The 13,380-nt window shown below is 43.4% G+C and overlaps 1 protein-coding gene across 2 annotated transcripts in view; it reads left to right on the top strand.

Annotated features, from left to right (window-relative positions):
• LOC121715131 overlaps nucleotides 1-13,380 on the top strand; it is a 315,706-nt gene that overhangs the window by 169,923 nt on the left and 132,403 nt on the right. The window contains exons 17-25 of one of the 2 annotated variants that reach the window (XM_042100520.1): nucleotides 257-430; nucleotides 881-1,054; nucleotides 8,061-8,234; nucleotides 9,039-9,212; nucleotides 10,046-10,219; nucleotides 10,661-10,834; nucleotides 11,678-11,851; nucleotides 12,472-12,645; nucleotides 12,915-13,088. In XM_042100520.1, the coding sequence (XP_041956454.1) occupies nucleotides 257-430; nucleotides 881-1,054; nucleotides 8,061-8,234; nucleotides 9,039-9,212; nucleotides 10,046-10,219; nucleotides 10,661-10,834; nucleotides 11,678-11,851; nucleotides 12,472-12,645; nucleotides 12,915-13,088 (1,566 nt within the window). The remainder of the gene's footprint in view (nucleotides 1-256; nucleotides 431-880; nucleotides 1,055-8,060; nucleotides 8,235-9,038; nucleotides 9,213-10,045; nucleotides 10,220-10,660; nucleotides 10,835-11,677; nucleotides 11,852-12,471; nucleotides 12,646-12,914; nucleotides 13,089-13,380) is intronic. The other variant, XM_042100522.1, reaches the window with a different exon arrangement.

The raw sequence follows: 13,380 nt of genomic DNA on the forward strand, positions 1-13,380 counted from the left end.
AGACGCAGGAGTCTCACTATGTCTCTCTCTCTCTCGCTCTATCTCTCTCTCTCTCTCGCAGTATAATTCACACACACACACACACACACACACACACACACACACACACATTTTTATACCGTTAACCAATTTAGAGTTTTGCAGGGGGAAAGCTAATCTAAAAAGTTGTTGCCTAGAAAACCTTTACGCGCACATTACTTGGGAAACTAAATATTGTGTATTTATGGTGCATTGACTAAGAAATCTTTCCTTCTAGGCTGTCTGACTGCAGTATCACAGAGAAGGGCTATTCTGGTCTGGCTTCAGCCCTGAGGGTAAATCCCAAATACCTCAGAGATCTTGATCTCAGAGGAAATGATCCAGGGAAATCTGGAGTCAAACTGCTTTTAGACCTAAAGGAGGATCCACAATATACACTGAGAAATGTCCAGTAAGTATATTTCTGGAAAACAGTGGACAGTCCAGTTGTGTGTCAAAGACTGTGAAAGGCCTCACACACTGTAGAGATCTTCAATGAAACGGAGGAAGTTTCTAGACTGCTTGAAGTTGATTTTTTCTTGTGGGGGAAACACCGTCTGTAGAGATTCAGTTGGTCTCTAATAACCAGAAATGAACTTCATATTTGAATGGACCACCAGATCAGCTAAATCCTGCAGAGAAAACTGAACCCGTAAGATTTAAAGCTGCAGCACCAGACCAATCAGTTACAATAACACAGAAATGGGTAGCAATACATCCTTTCCCCTGAAAACAGCATGTGTAGCAGGTCATCATTTCATTACTGCTGACTGGCCTGATTTGCCAAAGTCTTGGAGTCTTTTTATGCCCACATCAGTGACCAGGTGAGATAAAGGGTTTGTTGTCCTCCTTGTTTGTCCAGGTTCCTGAAAAGTAGTGCTGCTGAGGAAGCCTGTGCTGCTGTGGCTTCAGCTGTGGGTTCAAACCCCTTACTCATGACTACCCTGAATCTGAGTAATCACATACCAGGAGACTTGGCAGTGACTCAGCTGTGTGCTTTACTGCAGGATCCCCACTGCACACTGCAGACATTACGGTTAGTGGATGTTGTTGCATTCACATAAAAGAGCTGTGGTTAAGGTGGTGTTCTGTGATGATGTTATAAAATCAGTTATTGTTTTCTTAATTACATTAACATTACACTAGAAATATCTGAAATTAATTCTATTTCCTTTTTTTGTTCCATATGGAAGTGCAGTTTTGTGAAATGTACTGTATAGAGTGTTGTGTGATCACTACAGTGAGGCTGTTTCATTGTAAGATGCTCTGATGTTTCTAAGCAATGATAATGCAGTGAATGGACATAAGCTTCACACTGGCACATGACATCACATTTCAGTAGGGTAGGAATTTCACGGCGGCCACGTCGTTGCCCCATGCGTTGGCCGTGATGCCCCTTTGAAAATCAGAGGTTTACAGGCCACTGTGGCCTTGGTGCCCCCTTCTTTCAATATTCTGCTTTGCGTCCGACTAATAGCCCTCCGACTTTATTTAGCCTATGGCCTGTCAAAATAATTTTAGCATTCACAGCGCAAATTAATTTAGTCTTTTACGCAGTGGAGAAAGTGACAGTGCATGGCAAGAAAAAAAGTGCGTCCAAATTCACCCATTCTTCACAGTTGAACTACTCCTGAAACAGCCTACTCATCACACAGACATCAAAAGTATAACATCACATAAACGAGCTTTTCCTCAGCTTTTAAATGATGTTAGCCACTAATTGCTGTGGTGAACGGTTCGCGAGAAAAGTAAATAAAATGATTTCGTTTAATCATAATTCTACATAATGTTCTGCGCCCATCTCCCTAACCATTCATCTCGGTGGAATACTTCACGAACCCTTCGTTCAACCCAGGAGAAAATATATATAGCAATAAACAGCAGACCTTACCGACCACAAAGGTGTAAAGCAGTCCCCTGTACAGTTAGCCGTTCCAGAGTAATCCGGTTTTGAAGTTTCACAATGTGTTTAAATTGTTCTACATGTTTTCATAACAGGCCAAATACAAAATAAATGTTACAAATATTGCCTAGATATCAGTAAATATTAAAATCAGAGGATATACAGCTGACTAAGAGTTTGTGAAAGTAGCCTTAATGATCACAAAATGCTAAGCATGCATCTAGGCTATTTGAGTTTCTTAAAGCTGAGCTGTGCCTAAATTGTTCAAAACATGATTTCATAACAGGCCAAATATAAAATAAATGTTTAATATAGCCTAGATATCTGTAAATATTAGATGATCAGATGATGTACAGTTCTATGTAATGTGTCATGTTTCATGTTTTTTTTTTCATACAGTGATACAGGTCTACTGCTGTGAATAGACTAAATACAGCTTTGATCATTTTGCCTAATACTATATAGTTAACTTTAGCCTTGGTGCCATGACATGCGGCTTTTGTGCCCCCCAACCAAATATGCCCAACTGAAGGCCAAGTGGCCTTGCCCCTAAAATGGTGAAATTCCAAGCCTGGTTGTTATACAGTATATGGTACTTCACAGTAGTCTTTGCAGTGTGTTCAAAACAGTTATGTGCGCACGCAAACTCACACACACACACACACACACACACTTGCTCACACACAGACACACACACGCCTGTGACTCACTCACTCGGTCACTCTCTCTCACACACACACAAACACACACACACACGCACGCACACACACACACACACACACACACACACACACACACACACACACATACTAACTCTTTCGTATGTCAAATTTGGTGATCTTAACTCCACACATGCACACTCACACACATACGCACACACACACACACAGTGCAGTTTGGTGAAATGTATATGTAACAGATATGAGAAAATGTGTAAGTCTTTTTTTGTTTTCAATTGCGTTTGGTTCAGGTCAATATGTTTTATTTCTCCAAAATCCTTGTTCTGCCTTGTATAAAATTAGCTTTGGTATTGGGAGTTATATTATTTTGTGTAACAGCGCCCTCTGTGGGAAGAGTGTATTAAGTGAATGACATCGCGTTCTCTCGTCAGTCTGTTTACCATTGACTGAGGGGAGGTACGTATTATATGCGATGTGATCATTAAGACATAATTAATGTGTTTTAACGTCAGTTCAAGCACAGGTTTTGATTTCTTCATGTATATTATTGCAAGGGCATATGGGATGAGTGGTTTTGTGTTCCTTAATGTATATCCGAAGTGAATAATGAGATGTTTGAAATAGCTAACTAGCTAACCACGTTGTTTTATGCGTGTGTGTGTTGTTAGCTCTCGCCATTTTGTCTTCATGCAGGATAGCCTATATGCTTCAGCTTTTCTCTTTTTTGTATAGGCTACTGTTTATATGTATGGAGAAAAACCACATCCGTGCTCTTATTTGATTTATTCAGGTATGTACTCCCATTACCATGTTTAGCAAATGTGATGTTCATTTACATGTATTATGTAAGAAGATCTAATCATTGTGGTGTAGTCCTGTATGTATTTATGTTGTAGCCTATGTGTGAACAGGTTAGATTTAAGATATATTTCCTAAGAAGAACATGCAATGTGATCGGAGAAAAAACAGCCTAATGCGAACATTTATTTTCCATAGTAATTCTTTATTGTATTTTGTTTTATGCTTTTTGAATGAATGCAATTCAACGGTCAGTCTGTTTACCATTGACTGAGGGGAGGCTACTGTTTATATGTATGGAGAAAAACCACATCCGTGCTCTTATTTGATTTATTCAGAATAAAGTGCCTAAGGAATGTCAGCATCCTGTCATCAGTGCACCTGAACACAACGCAGTAGTCGGCGAGGTACAGACCGCGCCGGCTACATATAGAATGTTGTGTGATCACTACAGTGAGGCTGTTTCATTGTAAGATGCTCTGATGTTTCTAAGCAATGATAATGCAGTGAATGGACATAAGCTTCACACTGGCACATGACATCACATTTCAGAAACTGTTGTATGTACAGTATATGGTACTTCACAGTAGTCTTTGCAGTGTGTTCAAAGCAGTTCTGTGCGCACACAAACACACACACACACACACACACACACACACACACAAACAAACCATTGTTTTAAAACAATTCACACATGCTTTGACAGTAATATGTGACTGTAAGCAAGGAATTTATGGTGAAAAAAGCTCTTTCTCTCACACAGAAACACACACCGTGGCCCACTGGTTAGCACTCTGGACTTGTAACCGGACGGTTGCCGGTTTGAGCCCCGACCAGTGGGCCGCAGCTGAAGTGCCCTTGAGCAAGGCACCTAACCCCTCACTGCTCCCCGAGCACCGCTGTGGTTGCAGGCAGCTCACTGCGCCGGGATTAGTGTGTGCTTCACCTCACTGTGTGCTGTGTTTCACTAATTCACGGATTGGGTTAAATGCAGAGACCAAATTTCCCTCACGGGATCAAAAGAGTATATATATGTGACAGGGCCCTCAGGTTTATCCAACTAAATGGATGAGGACAGAGGCAGTAGTATAAACAATGTTATATTTATTATTTCTTTTCTTTGTTTAAAACGGATGGCAGGGGCGTACAGTAGGTAAATCCGATAAAAACAAAATCACAATACACAACACAAAATAATCAAAGAAAACAAAATGTAATACACATAACCATAAATTAAATGCCCAGTGGATTGGTGGCTGCTACACGGCCTGAATTAACACAGGTACAGTAACCCTCGGATGGCTGCCCAGCCCCAAAAGTGATCTATGGCCATACACACACACAAACACAAGTGTAACACTCAAGCTTTCTAAATACAACCCAAACGAGTATAAATAGGTGTTCAGTACACGCTCAACCACTAGAATGTGCCCTCACCGCAAACTAGGGGAAGGCGGCAGTCCTAGAGTACCTTAACTGTGTTACCTGATAGACCTAGCAGGCCATACTAGCAAACAGGGGGAAGGAGGGGGCATTCAATAAAGGAAACAATACAAGACAAAACAAAAACAAGACAAACACGCTATTCAGCGCCAGTGGAGTGCTACCGATACAGCTACAATGAATAGCAGAAGCTATAATGAACTAATACTACCTGGGACATAGACCCCTATGGCCCAAGAGTAACAGTCTACTGTGTGGAGAAACTAGGTTGGGAGTCACAAAGAACTCAATATGAACTAATACCACCTGGGGCATAGATAGACCCCTATGCCCCAGGAGTAACAGTCTCCCGTGTGGATAAGCTAAGTCAGGGGTTACAAGAACCCATTAAAAACTAATAGTGCCGGGGGGGAGGGATAAGTCTCAATAGCCTCGGAGTAACAGTCTGAAATCGCTAACTGGCTGCTAATATGAGCTCAGGGATGGCAACAGCACTACACCTGGTCGTGTAACAGACCCTGGCAAACAGTGTAAATGCACCAGTGTATCACACTCAGACAAGCATACAACACAAAGAAAATAAACCAACACAAACAAGCATACCGTACATCCAACTTTGACGTGCTGTTAGTTTAACACTGACTAATACCAAAAGAAACTCTAATGGGGGAAAACAGTGGTCAAACTGTGATAGACAGCCAGCTGTGATCTCGGCCTTTTCCACAATGCGAGCTAGCCCAGGGGAACAGGAGCAGAGGAGGGAAGTGTGTCAGCTCCACGTTCAGCATTCGCATTGGTAGTCACAGGGAAACAGGAGTAGGGAGGAGATGACAGTCCAGACCACAGCGAGGGAGTTGTTCGCAACCAAAACCCAGCATGAAGTGCGCGGTTTGTACCGACCAGCGACAAGCAACTTGCGTACCAAACAATTTGGGAGAGCTTCTTTTGTGTTTGTCGGGAAGGAAGTTACGTACCCATGACCCCCAGCCCGCACGCCCAGGTGATTGCAATTAGTCGTGATCCCATGCCGTCACACGGCATCACATGCCGTTTCGCACTCTACAACATATGGAAAATCAGGACTTACTTGACTCAAGATGCTACCCAACTTCTGGTTCAGGCAATAGTCATCTCACGACTCGACTACTGCAATGCCCTCCTGACAGGTCTCCCAGCCTGCGCAGTGAAACCACTTCAGATGATCCAGAACGCGGCGGCGCGCCTGGTCTACAACCAACCCAAAAGGGCACATGTTACCCCGCTGCTCATCCAGCTACACTGGCTACCTATGGCGGCCCGCATCAAATTCAAGTCTCTAACGCTTGCCTACGAAGTAGTCTCCGGTTCTGCTCCCACCTACTTGAATGCCCTCATACAGACTTACACTACCTCCAGACCGCTGCGCTCCTCTGACGAACGACGTCTAGCTCTACCACCGGTACGCTCAAACCAATCCAAACTTTTCTCATCTGTTGTTCCTCGTTGGTGGAACACACTGCCAGTTCCTACAAGGGCAGGGACATCCTTTTCCACTTTCAAAAAACTCCTGAAGACCCAGCTCTTTAGAGAACATCTACTCTCATAGCAACACTTACAACAAGTCTTACTGATCCTAGCACTCACCAGCCGTTTTAAACTGACAAGTAACTGTTAAAAACAGCACTCACCGACGCACTTATTCTTACTGTACTCTAATGTTTTTTTAAACTGTCCTAAAAATGTGAGAATTGTTCTAAAACTTACTGTTTACCATGTTGTTAGTCGCTTTGGTTAAAAAAGCGTCAGCCAAATGTAATGTAATGTAATGTAATGTAATGTAATGTAATGTAATCCTGACCTGATCACATATACTTATACACACATATGGACTCATTCACATGTAACGGGTCACTCACTCAGTCAAACACACACACACACACACACACACACACAAACTCTTTCATTTGTCAAGTTTGGTGATCTTACAGTAACTCCACACATACACCCTCACACACATACGCACACTATTCTATGTCCTTGCAGTTTTGTGAAATGTATGTATACATTAGAATGTTGTGTGTTGAGCCGACTCCCTTTCATCCAGCGACCCTATTTCAGTGATTTAGGGCCATTGCTGTAGGCTGAATCAGTTTTCTTTCATTACCTGCTGAATGAGAGTGTTGAGATGATTGTAGTTTTGACCTTTTTGTTGTCTGTGAAAGGATGGGCTGAGGATCAGAAATGGATGTAAACATTGTCACATTGGGATGTTTATATCCAGAACTGACATTGGGTCTCCAATTTAGGACATTGTATAGTCTAATCTTCTGCTACTTAACATATTCCTCTAGCCCCTTGGAGCATTAACCGAAGTTTATCACATCATATGGCCGATTATGAAGATGCTATCTGCCTGTTAGCACAACACTGTGTGTTGGTTAGCTTGTTACCGTGACGATATACTGTATGTTTAAGGTCTCTTCCACATTAGTAAGTGACTGACCAATCTGGGTGCGTTTTGAGATGCCTGATGAAATTAGACATTGTTGAACCGGCATCATTTATCCTGGTGCCACACACCTGGCATGTAGCTGTTCGCTTATTTCCACTGTGCACAAAGTTATTGTAACAGAAAGTTTATTAATGATAAAAGGCACTACTCCGGGAGGGCTAGTGGTCACCATGGTCACTGCATTTGTTTATTTGTGAGTGCGCACATAGCGCATGCGTTACGTTGCACATTATGGCAAAGGGGACATGCAGCTCATCATACGTTTCCCAAAGTACATGCACTAATAAAATAAAATAGCAATACATGCGTAAATCTCCATAAAAAGCAATAACTGCATGATACAGCAATACAGCTTGTACACGAGTCTCGAAGCTCGAGTCCGAGTCAAGTCAGAAGTCTTTTGAGTGGAATCGCAAGTCAACTGTTTTTGCGACTTAAGTGCTACTCGACACATACACACACACACACACACACACACACACACACACACACACACACCACTGACACCACTGACACACTCACTTACTCTGTGTGGGGTGAGGGAGTGAATGACAAACGCAACACACACACACAGTTACTACCTCACACACACACACACACACACACATCCCTGTGTACAAATTATTTATACACACAACCGTATTTAACACATTATTGTAAGGTGTCCGTAATGTTGATTGTCCAAAAAGAAATGAAGATGTAGTATTTCTCCTACTTCTCTCTACAGTCTGTCACACTGCAGTATTGGAGATGAAGGCTTCAGAGCTCTTGCATCAGCACTGAGATCAAACCCCTCACACATGAGAGAGCTGCAGCTGAGTTATAATAAAGCAGGAGACTCAGGAGTGAAGCATCTTTCTTCTCTTCTGGAGGATCCCCACTGTAAACTGGAGACACTACAGTGAGTATCACAAGACCAGATGCTGAGCTGCTATCAGTGAAGTTGACGTTGTATGTTTTTGCTCTTTCTTTCTTTCCGTTCCTCATATGGGCAGCATGGGCGACATCTTGTCGAGGCCGGCATGAGCCCTCGCTATTTTGCAGCTCTCATTTGCGCCAATCAGTTTTCTATCGCTCATTTGCATGTCATGTCAATCATGTGTCCCTGTGTGGGGAGTGGGGGCCCTATAGGCTACTCTGCAGGAGCCCGTGCTGCTAATGTGAAATTGTTACAAAATAATGTTTGGGTGCCCAGGACATCATATAAGCTGGGACTGGGACACACACACACACACACACATGTGACTCACTCACTTCCTCACTCTGTCATTCTGTCTCACTCACACACACACAAACACACACTCACTCACTCACCTATGACTCACTCTCTCCCTCACTCAGTCTCTCTCTCTCTCACACACACACACACACACACACACACACACACACACACACACACACACACACACACACACACACACACACACACACACACACACACACACACACACACACATCCCTGTGTACAAATTCTTTATACACACAACCGTGTTTAACAGATTAGTAAGTTGTCCGTAATGTTGATTGTCCAAAAGGAAATGAAGATGAAGCACACACACACACACACACCAATGACTCACTCACTCAGTCCAACACACACACACACACACACACACACACACACATTATTATTGTAAGGTGTCTGTAATGTTTGACTGTCCAAAAGGAAATGAAGATGTAGTATTTCTCCTGCTTCTCTCTACAGCCTGTACAACTGCAGTATTGGAGATGAAGGCTTCAGAGCTCTTGCATCAGCACTGAGATCAAACCCCTCACACATGAGAGAGCTGCAGCTGAGTGGGAATAAAGCAGGAGACTCAGGAGTGAAGCATCTTTCTTCTCTTCTGGAGGATCCCCACTGTAAACTGGAGACACTACAGTGAGTATCACAAGACCAGATGCTGAGCTGCTATCAGTGAAGTTGACGTTGTATGTTTTTGCTCTTTCTTTCTTTCCGTTCCTCATATGGGCAGCATGGGCGACATCTTGTCGAGGCCGGCATGAGCCCTCGCTATTTTGCAGCTCTCATTTGCGCCAATCAGTTTTCTATCGCTCATTTGCATGTCATGTCAATCATGTGTCCCTGTGTGGGGAGTGGGGGCCCTATAGGCTACTCTGCAGGAGCCCGTGCTGCTAATGTGAAATTGTTACAAAATAATGTTTGGGTGCCCAGGACATCATAAGCTGGGACTGGGACACACACACACACACACACACACACACACACACACACACACACACACACATATGTGACTCACTCACTTCCTCACTCTGTCATTCTGTCTCACTCACACACATACACACACACTCACTCACTCACTCACTCACTCACCTATGACTCACTCTCTCCCTCACTCAGTCTCTCTCTCTCTCACACACACACACACACACACACACACACACTCACTCACTCACCTATGACTCACTCTCTCCCTCACTCAGTCTCTTTCACACACACACACACACACACACACACACACACACACACACACACACTTACTCTGTGTGGGGTGAGGGAGGGAGTGAATGGCAAACGCAACACACACACACAGTTACTACCTCACACACACACGCACACACACACACACACATCCCTGTGCGTACATTATTTATACACACAACCTTATTGAACAGATTATTGTAAGTTGTCCGTAATGTTTGACTGTCCAAAAGGAAATGAAGATGTAGTATTTCTCCTGCTTCTCTCTACAGCCTGTCACACTGCAGTATTGGAGAGGAAGGCTTCAGAGCTCTTGCATCAGCACTGAGATCAAACCCCTCACACATGAGAGAGCTGCAGCTGAGTGGGAATAAAGCAGGAGACTCAGGAGTGAAGCATCTTTCTTCTCTTCTGGAGGATCCCCACTGTAAACTGGAGACACTACAGTGAGTATCACAAGACCAGATACTGAGCTGCTGTTTTTTCTCTCTTTTTCTCACACAAAACAAGTATTTACTCATTTGCATGAAATCGGTTAATGTTATTCTTAAATACGTATTATCACTGCATTTTCTTGTTGAATATATATACACACACACACACACACACACACACACACACACACACACACACATCCCTGTGTACAAATTCTTTATACACACAACCGTGTTTAACAGATTAGTAAGTTGTCCGTAATGTTGATTGTCCAAAAGGAAATGAAGATGAAGCACACACACACACACACACCAATCACTCACTCACTCAGTCCAACACACACACACACACACACACACACACACACACACATTATTATTGTAAGGTGTCCGTAATGTTTGACTGTCCAAAAAGAAATGAAGATGTAGTATTTCTCCTACTTCTCTCTACAGTCTGTCACACTGCAGTATTGGAGATGAAGGCTTCAGAGCTCTTGCATCAGCACTGAGATCAAACCCCTCACACATGAGAGTGCTGCAGCTGAGTTATAATAAAGCAGGAGACTCAGGAGTGAAGCATCTTTCTTCTCTTCTGGAGGATCCCCACTGTAAACTGGAGACACTACAGTGAGTATCACAAGACCAGATGCTGAGCTGCTATCAGTGAAGTTGACGTTGTATGTTTTTGCTCTTTCTTTCTTTCCGTTCCTCATATGGGCAGCATGGGCGACATCTTGTCGAGGCCGGCATGAGCCCTCGCTATTTTGCAGCTCTCATTTGCGCCAATCAGTTTTCTATCGCTCATTTGCATGTCATGTCAATCATGTGTCCCTGTGTGGGGAGTGGGGGCCCTATAGGCTACTCTGCAGGAGCCCGTGCTGCTAATGTGAAATTGTTACAAAATAATGTTTGGGTGCCCAGGACATCATATAAGCTGGGACTGGGACACACACACACACACACACACATGTGACTCACTCACTTCCTCACTCTGTCATTCTGTCTCACTCACACACACACAAACACACACTCACTCACTCACCTATGACTCACTCTCTCCCTCACTCAGTCTCTATCTCTCTCACACACACACACACACACACACACACACACACACACACACACACACACACACTTACTCTGTGTGGGGTGAGGGAGGGAGTGAATGGCAAACGCAACACACACACACAGTTACTACCTCACACACACACGCACACACACACACACACATCCCTGTGCGTACATTATTTATACACACAACCTTATTGAACAGATTATTGTAAGTTGTCCGTAATGTTTGATTGTCCAAAAGGAAATGAAGATGAAGCACACACACACACACACCAATGACTCACTCACTCAGTCCAACACACACACACACACACACACATTATTATTGTAAGGTGTCCGTAATGTTTGACTGTCCAAAAGGAAATGAAGATGAAGTATTTCTCCTGCTTCTCTCTACAGCCTGTGGGACTGCAGTATTGGAGATGAAGGCTTCAGAGCTCTTGCATCAGCACTGAGATCAAACCCCTCACACATGAGAGTGCTGTGGCTGAGTGAGAATAAAGCAGGAGACTCAGGAGTGAAGCATCTTTCTTCTCTTCTGGAGGATCCCAACTGTAAACTGGAGAAACTAGAGTGAGTACCACAAGACCAAATGCTGAGCTGCTGTGTTTTCTCTCTTTTTCTCACACAAAACAAGTATTTACTCATTTGCATGAAATCGGTTAATGTTATTCTTAAATACGTATTATCACTGCATTTTCTTGTTGAATACACACACACACACACACACACACACACACACACACACACACACACACACACACACACACACACACACACACACACACACATCCCTGTGTACAAATTCTTTATACACACAACCGTGTTTAACAGATTAGTAAATTGTCCGTAATGTTGATTGTCCAAAAGGAAATGAAGATGAAGCACACACACACACACACCAATGACTCACTCACTCAGTCCAACACACACACACACACACACACACACACACACACACACACACACATTATTATTGTAAGGTGTCCGTAATGTTTGACTGTCCAAAAGGAAATGAAGATGAAGCACACACACACACACACCAATGACTCACTCACTCAGTCCAACACACACACACACACACACACACACACACACACACACACACACACATTATTATTGTAAGGTGTCCGTAATGTTTGACTGTCCAAAAGGAAATGAAGATGAAGTATTTCTCCTGCTTCTCTCTACAGCCTGACAGGCTGCAGTATTGGAGATGAAGGCTTCAGAGCTCTTGCATCAGCACTGAGATCAAACCCCTCACACATGAGAGTGCTGCAGCTGAGTTTTAATAAAGCAGGAGACTCAGGAGTGAAGCATCTTTCTTCTCTTCTGGAGGATCCCAACTGTAAACTGGAGACACTAGAGTGAGTATCACAAGACCAAATGCTGAGCTGCTGTTTTTTTGTCTCTTTTTCTCACACAAAACAAGTATTTACTCATTCGCATGAAATCGGTTAATGTTATTCTTAAATACGTATTATCACTGCATTTTCTTGTTGAATATATATACACACACACACACACACACACACACACACACACACACACACACATTATTATTGTAAGGTGTCCGTAATGTTTGACTGTCCAAAAGGAAATGAAGATGTAGTATTTCTCCTGCTTCTCTCTACAGTCTGTCAGACTGCAGTATTGGAGATGAAGGCTTCAGAGCTCTTGCATCAGCACTGAGATCAAACCCCTCACACATGAGAGAGCTGCAGCTGAGTTATAATAAAGCAGGAGACTCAGGAGTGAAGCATCTTTCTTCTCTTCTGGAGGATCCCAACTGTAAACTGGAGACACTAGAGTGAGTACCACAAGACCAGATGCTGAGCTGCTATCAGTGAAGTTGACGTTGTATGTTTTTGCTCTTTCTTTCTTTCCGTTCCTCATATGGGCAGCATGGGCGACATCTTGTCGAGGCCGGCATGAGCCCTCGCTATTTTGCAGCTCTCATTTGCGCCAATCAGTTTTCTCGCTCATTTGCATGTCATGTCAATCATGTGTCCCTGTGTGGGGAGTGGGGGCCCTATAGGCTACTCTGCAGGAGCCCGTGCTGCTAATGTGAAATTGTTACAAAATAATGTTTGGGCTGCCAG

Source organism: Alosa sapidissima, chromosome 8, assembly GCF_018492685.1.
Source record: "Alosa sapidissima isolate fAloSap1 chromosome 8, fAloSap1.pri, whole genome shotgun sequence".
NCBI lineage: Eukaryota > Metazoa > Chordata > Actinopteri > Clupeiformes > Clupeidae > Alosa > Alosa sapidissima.